This window comes from Dreissena polymorpha, chromosome 4 (assembly GCF_020536995.1).
Source record: "Dreissena polymorpha isolate Duluth1 chromosome 4, UMN_Dpol_1.0, whole genome shotgun sequence".
Taxonomy (NCBI): domain Eukaryota; kingdom Metazoa; phylum Mollusca; class Bivalvia; order Myida; family Dreissenidae; genus Dreissena; species Dreissena polymorpha.
In genome coordinates this window covers 61,845,445-61,861,677 of record NC_068358.1, presented here as the reverse complement: position 1 = coordinate 61,861,677, position 16,233 = coordinate 61,845,445, and the positions used below count along the sequence as shown (strand labels likewise).

General features: G+C 33.3%; 1 protein-coding gene and 1 long non-coding RNA gene across 2 annotated transcripts in view; one reads left to right on the top strand and one right to left on the bottom strand.

Annotated features, from left to right (window-relative positions):
• Positions 1-16,233, bottom strand: part of LOC127877494 (uncharacterized) — a 28,903-nt gene that overhangs the window by 8,979 nt on the left and 3,691 nt on the right. Inside the window, exon 2 of the mRNA XM_052423433.1 lies at positions 3,627-3,731. Coding sequence (XP_052279393.1) covers positions 3,627-3,731 — 105 coding nt within the window. The remainder of the gene's footprint in view (positions 1-3,626; positions 3,732-16,233) is intronic.
• Positions 13,075-13,857, top strand: LOC127877507 (uncharacterized). Its single transcript, XR_008048467.1, has 2 exons — positions 13,075-13,229; positions 13,633-13,857. It is a non-coding gene; the product is annotated as an uncharacterized LOC127877507 (long non-coding RNA).

Sequence of the window (16,233 nt, the reverse complement as noted above, 5' to 3'; positions counted from 1 at the left end):
TTTTGTATGATAACCTAAGATAATAAATTTGCTTGATTTTACTCTAAGTATGGTGATTTAATTTCAAAATATAATGTTTCTTTAAAATGGCATTTAAATAATGGAATCTCCCATCCATCATTTTACGGAGATGTTTTGAAAGCGTGTCCGCAAATAAAAACATGTTAAACCAAATGTTCATATTAAACTTTTCAATTTAATTAACATGTTTTTATCAAAAGGATGCGATGCTTATGTACTTTAAAACACGTGTTTGATGGTTTTCGATTCACTATATCTTTCTTCCCTTAAAATTTGGAATCATTAGTGATATTATAGGCATTTTTGACTGTTGAATAAAATTGTGTCATTGTGTCGTATGAACAAATCTGCATGAAAACTACATTATAGGCATTTTTCACTGTTGAATAAAATTGTGTCATTGTGTCGTATGAACAAATCTGCATGAAAACTACATTTGGACTCAAATCGTACATCTAATCATTTCTGTCTTCAGTTGTCAAAACACCTATATACTGTTTGATTCCAATAATGTCGCTTTAATGGAATTACCATTTTTATTCATTTGCGTCTTAATATTAAATCACCTAAACTTGTTTTATTAGTAGCACAGCCCCAGTAATATCTTATTAAGTACTGCCCCTGGAATTTATTCAAGTCATTATGTCATTGTGGATTTTTGTGACGTCATACGACCGACTTTCCCAGTTGTAATCTACATGCATAGGTCATTGGGTTTATAACAGTTCCATTTTATTTATATTTTCTCTCTGATAGGCGTTTCTTGTTTGATTTAATTATTTTTATTTTTTTAGCAGTCACATAAACAACCACGCTATGTAATATGGAATTTTTACACCCATTATTGCTGCTTCTTACTGTATTTGCGCGATGATTATCTGAGATATTAACTCCATGACGCTATATTCTCAAATCTTTTTCTATAAAGAAGGAATGTACTTGACAATTGTTAATAGTTTTATTTGATCGTTCGTCAAAAAGTTGTAACTCTGTTACTCTTGTATCTTCAATGCAATTGAGTAATTAAATAGCAATCAAATTGAATGCGTTTTAATGCCCTTTTATTATTGTTTAATTTAAGTTACAATGCTATGACATTAAATTTTATTTACACTTAAATGTATTATGAATATTGCTGGGTCAAGTGTGAGGTTGAGCGCTCCATAACAAGGTTTAAACCCCCAATGCTTTGCATTGACCTTTCCAAGGCGGTGACCCCAGCTTTATTCATATTTTGTGTTTATGTTGGTTTGTATTGTGCTGTATTGTGCTGTTTTGTACTGTTTGGGCAATCGGTCACTTGCCTTAAAAAAGGACCAACTAATTGTTTTAATGAAAATTCAATACTGCTCCAGCAGCTGGAGTTTCACTTCTTTATATTGATAAGCTGGTTATAACTAACAGAACTATTTAACTTATTTTTTTTTCACTATACATTTTCAATCTAATAATAAAACTAAATTGACTACATCAACGTTTTATCAACTAAGTAAATATATAGAAACAGTGAAATACCAGAACCATTGTCAGAATTTTTTATCAACTAATCTTTGTTTATATTTATAAATGTAAATTTAGCACGCCATCAATATATCTACTGATTTTATTAAAGCTTTAATTTAACTTAATTTGCTTTTCTTGACAGGCTATGCATAAAATTCTGTCATAGCAGAATAAAATAAAAGTGGTCCACAAATAATACAAATTGTGTGAAATTCTTTTTTTTAAATGTCATCCAAAAATTATTAAAACACTTTACAATACGTATAGCACAATGATAATCAAAGTACTGACAGTACTGGTGTGACGATGCTTTTGAAGAGGATTGATATAAAAGCATCTATTTAAGTTTATCTACATCACCACAATTGTGTATGTGGGTACTAAAATACACAAGAAAAACAATTTGGGTACGAGCAAAAATTTGGGTACGAACAAAAATTGGGTACGAAAAAAATGGGTACGAACAACAAGAGATGTGTTTGTCAGTAACACAATGCCCCCTATTGCGCCGCTTTGAAGCCATATTTGACCTTTGATCTTGAAGGATGACCTTGACCTCGCCGTTTCACCACTCAAAACGTGCAGCTCCATGAGATACACAAGCATGCCAAATAATAAGTTGCTATATTCAATATTATAAAAGTTATGATCAAACTTTAACGAAGGTTAAAGTTTTAGGAAAGAAAAAACAATGATATTTGACCTTTGACCTTGAAGGATGACCTTGACCTTTATTTTTCACCACTCGAAATGTGCAGCTCAATGAGATAAACATGCATGCCAAATATGAAGTTGCTATCTTCAATATTGCAAAAAAATAAAATTTTAACTAAGGTTTAAGTTTTGTGACACACACATACAATGAATGACTGCCACAATGACAGACAGACAGACAGGCCAAAAACAATATACCCCCGATCTCTCGATCCAGGGGCATAAAAATTGGGGGTACGGGGAAGTAGTACCCGTGGGGAACTTGATCCATTCAGCAAAACTGGGAGGCGGGTTACATTCTCGATCAAATATAACAACAAATATCTTTAAAAAGATATTCGACGTGTATTTTCTGTACCACTTATCTTAAAAAATCGTTATGTTACAGTAAAACGTTTGTGGGTTATAACATAACGTTTCAGCATATAAATTCAAAACTTGACATGCTCTTTAATTACACCATGCTCTTAAATTTCACATGTATATCATACCAAACTTTAGTTTTCGTTGTTGCCTTTCCTAAGTTAATGGTGCTATGTGTACGGACGTGATTTCGCATGCCCATGTGAATAAACATATAATTTTTCTCTTTTGATTATTGTTTTTTTCTCTACTTCAGTAAGCTTAGTCATGTTTGTTCGTTAAGTACGGCAATAATTCCATGATGATTCCCGAAAGTAGGTATGGGCACATAGTAGTAAGAGCACTGGAATTCAATACGTGAGTTCGCCCATGACCACACGGTAAGGTTAACTAAATCTCCGCGATGTGAACTAATATGTGTTTAAAACAGCAAACAATACCCAACACACGAATGAATTATCAAACATAGTATGTGCACTGATGTGGCTCTGTAATTTCTGTTTGAAAAGTTTATTTAATATGAAAAAATGAGAAAGCACGCATAATGAACGAGTTTCACAGATGTCATGCGGCTATTATGCTTTTATATACCATAGTCGCTATAACGTTTACAAATGCCAGGTTCGAAATAATTCGTATTCTTTACACTCATGATCGCGTTGAAAGTTAATTATACACGTTTTAATTCGCAATTTATTTACTGAATCACGACAAATGTCAAATACAATACAGAAAATGCATAGTTGTTTCATAGAGTTATCTCAATCGGACTTGCTAGGTCTTTTACATAGTTCGCCATTGTAAAGATTTTTTTCATGGTATGATAACTTAGACGAACTGGTTCGCAGCATCGTCAAAAATTATCTACCGAGTTGACAAAACAATAAAATGCACTTTCATTTTAAATGCTTTAATTATTTGCTTCAATTCTTTTAATTCTTTGCATGGTTACTTTTTAGGCGTTTGGTCTGTTAAATTCTTAATAACTTATCACCACAACAAAAGAAGAAAACATAACAACTCACCTCACAATTCTTAAGTTGGAGCTCCCGCATTCCATTTTTCGACAGTGGATTATGAATAAGGCATTGTACAGAGTGTAATGATGCCCAGTCAAAAACTGGCAAAACCTGAAATATTAGTAATACTTTTTATGGTTGCATTATTTATCTCCATTTCAAAATATTTCCAAAGATAACTCATGCCAACATTAATTTTTCTGAACATGCGGCATGTGCCTGACACGGTTTACATTGAAATCAATTCACTGATGACTAGTTTATTTGTTGAATATATTACTATATCCGCGCGCATGGGTGTAGTTCCTAGGTATATGAATCTGAAATTTAGCTCATCTTCATAAGTACTATGCTGCTCATGACAATGCGGAAATTTTAGAGTTGCATGTCATAGTCAAGTATGATATTGTAACTTAGAACAACTTATTCACAGATTTTGGCATGTTTTGAAAAATGTCATTAAATGCTTTTTATTGGTAAATATTAACATCGAAACTTAAAGATCTCCAAAAATCAATAATATTTAAATTTGAGAAAGAAAAAAAGGAATCCCCTTTAACCACTGACCCTTGGAACAAATACTAGCGCCTAATACACAAGGCCATCCAGGATAGTATAAATTGTTATGAATTTTCAACTTTATGTAAATTGTCCACATATTGTCACACAATTTACTGATAACAACAGAACTCTAAAAAAAATTCAATAGCTTGTAACGCTTTATATTTGCATCAATTTCTAACGATGATTATTCATAAACAAAAATGTATTGTCAATACGAGTCTCTGTCATTAATTTACTGTTATTTCGCTTAAGGATGTACAAGTACATTGTTCATTTACTTTTTGAATCTGTGACAAAAAATTGGAAGTCTTATTCTGACATGATGTGAATGAAAACAAGAGATGTGTCCGTCAGAAACACAATGCCCCCTACTGCGCCGCTTTAAAATAAAATTTATATTTATCATTTGGCAGTATAGAAATTATCTCCCTTTAAAGCTTATTACTTCCCTTGGATTTTGTCAAATCCAACAGGGGGGGGGGGGTCTGTAGACAGTTAAAAATGACCAAGTCAGACATCACTGACAACTAAGGCCTATGGTTTATCAAAGAGATCATAGCCAGAGTTCATCATGTATCTATGGACATAAGTCCACAGGTATGTAATGAACCCTACCATTCACAAATTATTACAGGAAAGAAATGATAATTGTATCATTTAAAAACAAGAGCACCGCCTTGCGGGTGCAGACCGCTCAATCTATTTTTCTGTTTAAAGCCAAAAGGTGAAGGGACCTATCTCAATACTTAAATCAAAAAAGATGGAGGGGTGGGGTAGAGAGGGTGTATAGTGTGGGTGTGGTCATTTATTACATTATCTTCAAAAAATAAGAAATAAAAATGCACACAAAAATTTTTTTTTAGGGGGGGGGGATTCTTGAATGGGATAGTTGGACGGTCTTTCAAAAGTAAAATGATAAAAGCAAAAAAAAATAAACCATGTTTTTTTTGGGGGGGTCGGCGGGGTAAAAAGTGAGGGTGTTATAAGATGATCTTTCAAAAATAAAAATAAAATGAAAAATATTTATTTTTTTTTTGGGGGGGGGGGGGGGATTCTGGGGGGGGATGGGGGATGGTTTGGGTGAAGTCTATTGTAGTATGTCAGGTAGTTGTCAGGTAAGAGTTGTTTTGTCAAAGTATCAATCAAATCTGATCATAAATAATGAAGTCATGGCAATTTTAGCAAAATTTTATTATTTGACCTTGAGAGTCAAGGTCATTCAAGGGTCAATGTAAAATTAAACTTGCCAGGTACAGTACCCTATGATAGTATGAAAGTATTTGAAGTTTGAAAGCAATAGCCTTGATACTTTAGAAGTAAAGTGGATGTAAACACAAAATTTAACCATATATTCAAAGTTACTAAGTCAAAAAAGGGCCATAATTCCGTCAAAATGACAACCAGAGTTATGAAACTTGTCCTGTAAAGTCTCCATATGACAGTTTGCAAGTGTTCCAAGCAATAGCTATGATACTTTAAGAGTAGAGGACCAAAACACAGAACAGTCCCCTTATGATAGTTAGTAAGTGTCGCAAGTATGAAAGCAATAGCTTTGATACTTTAGGAATAAAGTGGACCTAAACACAAAACTTAACCAAATTTTCAATTTTCTTAGTATAAAAAGGGCACATAATTCTGTCAAAATGCACGTCAGAGTTATCTAACTTTGTCTGCCCAGTCCCCTCATGATATTAAGTAAGTGAAGTAAGTTTAAATGCAATAGCTTTGATACTTTATGAGAAAAGTGGACCTAAACACAAAACTTAACCGGACGCCGACGCCAATGCAGACGCCAAGGCCAATGCCAAGGTGATGACAATAGCTCATTTTTTTCCAAAAAACAAATGAGCTAAACACCTTTGACAGATCAATCATTTGAGTTATAAATAATCAAAATAAAAAATATGTACAGTAACTGTGAAAAGAACTTATATTCTTGGTAAGGAAATATATAATCTGAGATTTATTATTATATAAATTACTTCCCTTGAAAATAACTGTCTCTAGCAAATCTCTATTTTTAGTAGCAAATAATTAAAAGCCACCGTGACTGTAAATTCACTACTCAAAATGTGCAGCTCCGTCAGATACACATGCATGCCAAATATCAAGTTGCTATGTTCAATATTGAATAATTATCTCCCTTTAAAGCTTATTACTTCCCTTGGATTTGTATTTTGACCTTAGACCTTGAAGGATGGCCTTGACCTTTTACCACGATGTGTTTGTCAGAAACACAATGCTGCCTACTGCGCCGCTTTGATTTATTTAACAAGGGCTGTTTGTAAAACATGCATGCCCCCCCCCATATTGGCTGTCAGTTGTAGTGGCAGCCATTGTGTGAATAATTTTTTTGTCACTGTGACCTTGACCTTTGAGCTAGTGACCTGAAAATCTATAGGGGTCATCTGCCAGTCGTGATCAATGTACCTATGAAGTTTCATGATCCTAGGCCTAATTATTCTTGGGTTATCATCAGGAAACCATATTACTGTTTTGAGTCACTGTGACCTTGACTTTTGACCTAGTGACCTGAAAATTAATAGGGGACATCTGCCAGTCATGATCAATGTGCCTATGAAGTTTTATGATCCTAGGCGTAAGCACTCTTGAGTTATCATCCGGAAACCATTTTACTGTTTCGAGTCACTGTGACCTTGACCTTTGACCAAGTGATCTGAAAATCAATAGGGGTCATCTGCCAGTCATGATCAATGTACCTATGAAGTTTCATGATCCTAGGCCTAAGCATTCTTGGGTCATCATCCGGAAACCATTTTACTATTTTGAGTCACTGTGACCTTGACCTTTGACCTAGTGACCTGATAATCAATAGGGGTTATCTGCCAGTCATGATCAATATACCTATGAAGTTTCATGAAATCTAGGCCTAAGCGTTCTTGAGTTATCATCCAGAAACCATCTGGTGGACTAACCGACGGACGGACTGACCTACCGACAGACATGTGCAAAACAATATACCACCTCTTCTTCGAAGGGGGGCATAAAAATATATAATTTGGCAGGTCAGGTAATTATGTCCATTTAAATCTTATTACTTCCCTTGGATTTGCTTTTTCGAACCTGTGACCTAGTTTTTGACCCGGCATGACCATATTCACACTTGACCTAGATGTTGTCTAAATACAACTTCTGACCAAGTTTGGTAAAGATTGGATGAAAACTATTTGAAATAGAGCGCGGACACGAAAAGTATGACAGACTGACAGACAGACGGACAGTGCGAAAACTATATACCCCTTTTCTTCGAACGGGGGCACAAAAAAGAAAAAGCAAGACCTTTTTCGCAACTTTGGTGAAGGTGCCTGGGTAAATATAATTAAGAAGAAATATAAGCTTTTGATTTGAAAATTGAAAGTGTGTTTTGTATTCGGTATCATGCAAATATTAAAAAAAATTAATGTAAATTGAAAGAATAATAATGTAGAAAATAAAGTATGGATGAATATTCTCAATATGGTTACAAGACCAATAACACAAGAGGGGGTTATCACCTAATAGTTAAGATTGCGACTAGTAACTTTCTTGCTGATATGGCTGGAAAGTGATCGGCATTTAAATAATTAATACAAGTAATAAAGGGTATAAAACGACGTAACAAATATCTGCATCGGCATGGACCTCTCACTTTGAATATCACGAGATTACACTCTCTGTGACAATATGTTTTAGGATTTAAATGAGAAAATTAGATCAAATTTCTTACATAATTTAATAGATCATGTACTGAATTTATAAACCAACATAAGTATTCTATTCATGGATGGCTTTAATTCATATTGTTTTCACACATCCATAGAATAACAGTTCCTCTTTAAAGAGGCCTGTTCATTTAATGACACAAGGACTGTTTCTCAAACTGCACAAAGTCACAAATACTAAAAATAAAAATGATATAATAGAAAGAGCGAAATAACGCTTGGCATATAGATATATGCTGAAAAGAAATGTGTTGTTTATGAGTTATTTTTAATTGAACCCGTATTTTGCTTAACTTATATAATTTTGCTATAAATTAAAAACAAACACAACCAAAATTTGGAGAAAAAAAACATGTATACATGTAGATGCATTTTAAAATCTTACTTCAACAAAAATAATCAACATTCATGGTAATTCCATAACTTAATTAATCATGGTCATTAAATTTCCTTTTAATTGCAAAGTGAAGCAGACGACAGCCCTAGTGTAAACACACATGTTCCTTTGTTATATTTTTGCGTCAGGTGATATACATATGTTCAATGGGAATCCCCGTCCCGATTTGACACATATTGAAGTAAATCTTATAATACTAGTATAATACACAGGTGGTTAGCGTGTGGCTATGATATTTATTAGTGAAAACATCATTTTGAATGATAAATTATCATATTATAACGAAAAATCAACTTTTCTGAAAAAATCACTTTCAAATATATATATAACAAGGTATCCAACTCGAAATCACCCGAAAACGGGGTGCATCGTTTTGACCAGCCATTACATCATCAATTGTGCAGCGATTTTCATGAGCATGGTCTTATTCAATGCATAAATGAATTTTCTTTCTGGAAATGTATATATCGTGTTATATGTCTACACATGCTGTGTCAAATTTTAAGAAATAACATGATACACAATTCGCTTGACCTATTTGACAATGATCAGACCGTATTTATGAATAAAATCTCCAGTTGTAAAGACACACCCTCGCATTGGACCAATGAAATCACTAATGTGTTTAAAATGTCAGTTAGTTGAAATGTATGTAAACAAAGGTTTCAAACGGCGCTGGACAGTAAGTTTTGATGCATAATGCAACGGCAAGCACGGTAAGAAAGTTTGTTCACACGTTTTTACTGAATTATGGTATCGAGGTCCGTGAACGGTGCAGGAAAAATCCCCTTTACCCCGTGAAGATTTCAATCATGAATACGGTCTGATCGATTTTAACTGGGTTACGCGAGTTGTGTATCGTGTTATTTCTTAAAAGTTGACCCAGTATTTGTAAAATTATTGCAACTTGCCAAGACATATACATTTCAAGAAAGGAAATTCATTTCTGCGTTGAATAAGATCAAAATCGTGAAAATCGTTGCAAAGATGCACCCCATCGTGAATACGGTCTGATCGATGTTAACTGGGTTACGCGAGTTGTGTATCGTGAATTTCTTAAAAGTTGACCCAGTATTTGTAAAATTATTGCAACTTGCCAAGACATATACATTTCCAGAAAAGAATTTCATTTCTGCGTTGAATAAGATCAAAATCGTGAAAATCGTTGCAAAATTGATGAAGTAATGGTTGTTCAAAACGATGCACCCCGTTTTCGGGTGATTTCGAGTTGGATACCTTGTTATATAAATATTTGATAGTTATTTTTTTAAGAAAAGTTGATTTTCGTTATAATATGATAATTTATCATTCAAAATGATGTTTTCACTAATTAATATCATAGCCACACGCTAACCACATGTGGTATAATATATGCTGAAGTTAAGTTTAACAAATGACGAACGTTTGCGTTTATGAAAATCTTGAGCACTTTTCTGTTCCCATGTTGCTCAAAAGAAGAATGACTGATAAAACCGACACTTGTAAAATTGTAAATGGAAGTCATAAAAAAAGGTTTAATTATTGTGTAAGTTTGAATAAAATATGTTCAGTCAATTGAATTTTCAAGTTTTGTGGGCCTAATATCTATTTCATTTTGAATCTACTACTTTCCCTTTTCAGGTCTTGATACGAGGTAACAATGCGAGAGGTAACATTAATTGTGATTGTGTATGGCACAATTGGCTTCGAATAGTTAAAAATGCTGTAAATGAACAATTTTGACATGGATTTGGAAATAAAATTAATCTTTGAAGGTATTTTTATGGGCATTATTTCCATAAAATCGAAAATTCTGTTTCCTTGACTACTTGGTACGCGAAGAACGGATAAAACTATTATTAATATGGGCAAAAGCCCGCCGCGCAGCGGCGTGAGTTGACCGCTATTTGTATCGGTTTTCTGATAAAAGCTATATACCCATGTGCATAAGGGAATCAAACTCGAATATTTTCTGCCCGCGTCATATATTTACGCGATGCATTCATAGACCACTTGAGCTACATAGACACTTCGACAAATGCTATATCACACTTATATGCATGCCTCGGGAATAATTACGCGATGAAAGGCAATATGTTGTAGTTCATTGTTCTCTATCTTCTTGCATCACGGGTTTTTCAGCGCCAAAATACAACGTTTTGCTCTGATTTGATTTGCTTCCTGTTTCCTGATACCCGGCCATAAGGGAAAAAGCCATAGTCCAAGACTGGTTTACTTGAAATCGCAATCTATTTTTCGAAACAAAATTTTGGTAAATGTAACTGCCTAAAATGTAAAGTATGAATACCGATTTATTTTGAATGTATTTGCTTCAATATATTCGAGGTTTACTTTTTGTTATTATCCTCATAAATAAGTTAACGCTTGTTTAAAGAAAATGTTCTGAAAACATTGAAGTCGTCATCTGTATTCGCGGGTATCGCACTTCCTGCGGTTTTGCAAATGCGCCAAACTACTGTAAGGGCTGTTTACACGTCAGATTCTGTGACCCAAATTCCATTCGCTCTCAAAAGCAGTTTACATGTGAGCATAAGCGATATTGTAGTAAGGTGCGGTTTTAATCCATCAGAAACACATTTATTTACCAAATTTATCAATATTCCAAATTAATTTTTCAGTATTTTAGCTCATGCTAAACTTGTTTACACTTCGTCTGCTCTCAATTTGCCGATTTGCTGTTAGGTTAAATATCACTTCATAAAGATTTGGCTTTAAACCGCTAAACTAAATACTGTTGGTTTTTTGTACCTAATCTTCCAGACTGTTCAAAATCAACAAAAAAGGACATTTACAAAACTTTTGCATATTTTATCAATTTTTAAGTGTTTTTGTTAGTTTTCCTTCTTCAGAATCTGCTCTGCATAGTGTTGGGCATCACACAAGCCATTCTGTGAATGTTGAGCAAAACCGACTGATTTGGTTTCCATAAACCAACAAAGGAGGGATTCCTGAAGTTAGAACTATCAAAATGTCCAAGGAATACAGGTATTAGCCATGGTGATCTTATTTATAGGTTCTGTTGGCTTACTTCGATGGAACATATGAGAACCTGCATAGATTTTTTAAGAGCGTATACGTGTCTGTCTGTAAACAAAATCAGCTATGGAATTATAAAGATCAGATGTTCAAACATTGTCAACCGGTTGTTTAATTAACGATTTGAGGACAAAAAACGAATTGTTCCCATGCAAATTTAGTCTGTATGTGGACCAGTGCCTGCCAATAAATGTTAAACTAGTAATACAAAACTTGTGACAAGTATGTAAAAGCACTCAGTACCTAGACCACTGTGTTGTGATCATTTTTAGTATGACAGTGTACAGTAGCAAAAAGCTTGTTAAATTAATTCATTAATATGATTTCCTGTTTATTGTGGAATACATCATTTGGCTGTTACTTGTTGTTACATGATTAATGTATAATATGCTGGTACAAAAGCAGCACTTTTAATTATTTTAAAGGTAATACAATTTTAAAACATTGTATTGAACAAACTGCATACTAGGCTGTATTATACTTGTTTTTCATACATGCACTGAATGGTTTATAATACAAAATTAATTAATTCCACAGTTTTTTCAAAATACATTATCACTTTGCAAGCACATGTATACATAAATTCTTGTAAGTTGATGACAGTGATTTATTAATGTGTATTGAGTTACTATTCTTTTACGTTCAAATAACTTAAGTGAAGTGTTTTGTAAAGCCATACATTATCAAACAAGTTTGTATATATTTACTGAATATATTAACATTATTTATTTACATGCTTTTGCTAGCGGCTAATCCTAGAAACACAATGACTGACATATAATAAGCTCATATGATTACTGATATATCTATGTTTGTTCCATGTGTTAGGGGAATGTAAAAATTAAAAAACATGTATTTAAAGGGGCCTTTTCACGTTTGGGTAAATTGACAAAATTGAACAAAGTTGTTTCAGATTCGCAAATTTTCGTTTTAGTAATGATTTATGTGAGAAAACAGTAATACTGAACATTTACCATGCTCTAAAATAGCCATTATATGCAGGGTTTTACATTCACGTCAAATTTTAGGGGTCCCTAGGACTCAAGTTTATAATTTTCAGGGGTCCTGTCAATAAAAATGGAGGTCCCAACATAAAAAAGTGATATATAAGTAGTATAGCACTCCTGTTATTCACACCTTCGCAGACATGCATGTTTCACAGTACATCAAATCATTTCTGAATGAAAGCCATTGATACTTATTTAGCCATTCCGGAAAAAACGTTCGAGCCTTTTTAGTGGCGGGGGCATTGTTTCAGTCCCACAGGAACCTTGCACTTGTTTGGCTGATTCTGCATCTTTAGAACTCGTTTGAAAGAATGCTCGTAGGTCACCTTGTTTTGACATTTTTGCAGACAAAAAAGGGAATATTTAAATGCATGCCATTTGAGTTACAAGCAGCGGATGTATGCTAAATATGCTGGCTGTGTCAAAGTCAATTAGTTAAAAGTATAGAAATCGATTATTTACGTAAACAATAGCCGAGATTTAACACACAGCTATTAAATTAAAGATTGTATTTATTTTTATAGTTCAAGTGCTTGCCAGATAATAAGCTATCGTAACCTCAGTAAGTGACATAAATAGCTCACATTTACGCAATGTAATCTCAATTTGGGACTTGCACCTAGCAACGGCGGGTGCGCGATAACACGATTGGTCCATAAATCAACAAGCGAGACAACTCGTACATCCTTCTAGAAAATTACGTATTGCAGTTGTCTTTCAGAGTTTCTTGTTCACATTACGAGAACAAATACGTCAAAATGATTGTGCGTCCCATTCGTGACTTTCCAATAGACCATAATTCCTTTTCGAGTTGGTGACTTCCGGTTTCCGGTCTCGCGAATTATTTTTTGGACAAAAGAAACAGAGAAACATTGCGTACTTGGTAAGTGGTTTCATATTTATGATAATAATCTATTAATTAATAACATTCAAATGTTTATTGTGTACTTATATCTAAATATTATTGCAATTAGTGTGCTGTTTCAATTAAAGACGAAATTATAATTTCGGAATTCAACATTATGCTTAGTGGGTGGGGTAAATTGAAAACGTTCATCTAGTTGAATACAATACAACAAAACACAGTTCTCAAATGCTCAAACATAAAAAATAGCATTTGCAATTATTTTAAATATTATGTGTTATCAAAAGAAGACTATATTGTTTTTGTATACTGTTAAGTTGTTTTAAAATACTACAATGCTGTCTTATAGGTTATTGAACATCCTTTTTCTGAACTAGATTTTAAATGATAACTGGTCCATTTTAACAACTTCTATTTAAAGATATCCGATGGATCCTTCTCCTCCCATCAACCGCTCACCACGGATTTCAGGAGGCTACAAAGGAACAGTTTAGCAGACCCGCAGCTTTTATGCCATTAATTATTGACACAGACTTTAACCCTTATTTTAGTGACTTGCTTGACACGAACGAAAAAAAGTTAGAAATTTATATTTATGTTGAACTTGAAAATGCTATTAAATGTTCATAGATGACACAACTAATGAGTGTGTGTTTATTATTTCTTATTCATACACTGTTACATACATGATAGATCTTTAATATTATTACTAAATTGTATTTGAAACAGAAATAAATAAATGAGTCGCATTTTTAGAAAACTGGGCTTAATGCATGTGCATAAAATGTCCCAGATTAGCCTGTGCAGATCGCACAGGCAAATCAGGGACAACACTTTCCGCTTTAATGGTATTTTTAGTTTCAAGGATGTCCATCCTTACCGGAAATCAAGTTTAGGCGTAAAGTGTCATCCCTGATTAGCCTGTGCGGACTGAACAGACTAATCTGGGATGACACTTTACGCACATGCATTAAGCCCAGTTTTCTCAAAACAAGGCTCAAATGTAAATTTTAAAACGTGTGCTCTTTGCTATGACTAGACACAATAGGGTTGTAACCAGGGAAAGAACCAGACAATTGAAAAACATAAATATGACCAAACTTGTTTATTTTGAACATTTCTGGAATGATTTATACAACAAATTTTGGACAAGTAAGCTTTATTAATTTCGAAAATATTTTCTCGAAAGATGTACAGTTATCACAGCGATATAACAGTTATTACAGTCAGTGTTTCTGTTGATCATCATTTAAATGCTGACAGGAGTCTCTGGTTGCCACTGTCTGAATGTGACCGGTTGTTGAAAGGCCGAGAACATAGCAGAGTAACACAATCCGTGCCTTTTTAGGGAACTTGGGGTCAATGTTGTACAGTTGACCAAGCTTTTTCAACTGATCGGCCTTAAGGCTTGCCACGCTGTTGTAATCTTTCAGAGTCTGCTGTAGAGTTTCGAGTTGCTGAACAAAAAATTATAACAAGTGCTAAGAGAATGGCTTACTATGGTCTGTATTCACATTCTAACATATTGTTTCTGCAATTAATTTAAATAGGAAACTTAAAAAAGCTACAACATATCGTCCCCTCCCCGCAAAAATGAACAACCTTAATATTTACAAGAAGGAAAAAAACTTCTTTTCTCTTAAATTACAGAATGAAGCTAAAATTTTGCATGATGACTTTTCGAATAACCCTACATGTGTCATAATATTTTAAGTAACGTGTGATTTTTTTCTGTAAAAATTATGAGAAAATTGTCTAACTCAAGCTTTCAAAGCTTGAGTTAGACAATTTTCTCATATTTTATCATCTGCCGCATTTACTTTGGAAATGTTCGCATTTTCTATTGAAATTTTTGCACACATTTACATGGGTATAACTTTGAAAGCCGATTGGATAGGACCTTGAAATTCTACGCGGAACAAGCGGGTCGTTTTCACAATTGCGAACATGTAAAAACCCATTTTCGTGCCAAAACTGAGATTGGCCATGTTCTTAATGATCTAAATAATGTTGTTCTTGGGTACTTTGTACTAATGTAAAATAAAAAGGTTTTGTAATATTTACTAATAGTATGTACATTAAAAGTATATGTGCATGCATACAGTACCATTGATAATTGTACTGTAGTGGAAACTTCATTACAAGTGCAGGATTGTTCAAGGTGCATATTGTAATCCCAATAGTGATTTTTACCAAACATTATTTTTCAAGGGTGGGTATACAACGCAGATTTTAGGTCAGCCAATACAGAGAAACCAACATGGATCTACCAGGATTTCACAATCTTTGATGATTATTTATTACTAATCATGAAAAAAAGGTTGAAATGAATATAATAAAAATATTGGTTAATATAAATATTTATTTGAATTAAGAAAATTGAAACATTAAAAGATGGCAAATAATACATTGATTCTGAAGTGAATATTGTTATTGCATGGTTTACTTCTCATACTTGTAAAATATTCAGTCATTTCATAATAAGTTGAAATGACATTTTAGAATATAATTATACCAAAAGTAATAACAAGAATTGTGAACAGAATAGGTTAATTTTTTAGGCATTTGATTTGTTTTAGTTTTTCAGCTCATATTTTTCATTGATTAATTGTATTAAGTATCTTGATGAGTTTCTCTTTGTAAATAAAACTACCATTTATATACAATGTAGTATCAAAAAAATATTGAATAGACACATGTAATAAGTTCAAGTGCATGGGTTAAAACAAAACACAAAAACACATTAAAGCGGGTATATACGATTTTGTCAAATATTTATGAATTTATATAAAATGTGTAAAAAACTAATTATATATATATTTCAATATAAATTAAAATAAAAGTTAAATAGAACACGTGTCGAAAAATGCGAAATAAGCCAGATATTTAATTCTCAAATTGAAAACGGCTGTACAGCCGAATTCGCCAGCATGTATATCATACATGTACAATGTGAATCTAAACTTAGTTTAACGGTTTATTTGAATTTCTGCAACGATATCTATTCATACGACACACGAGC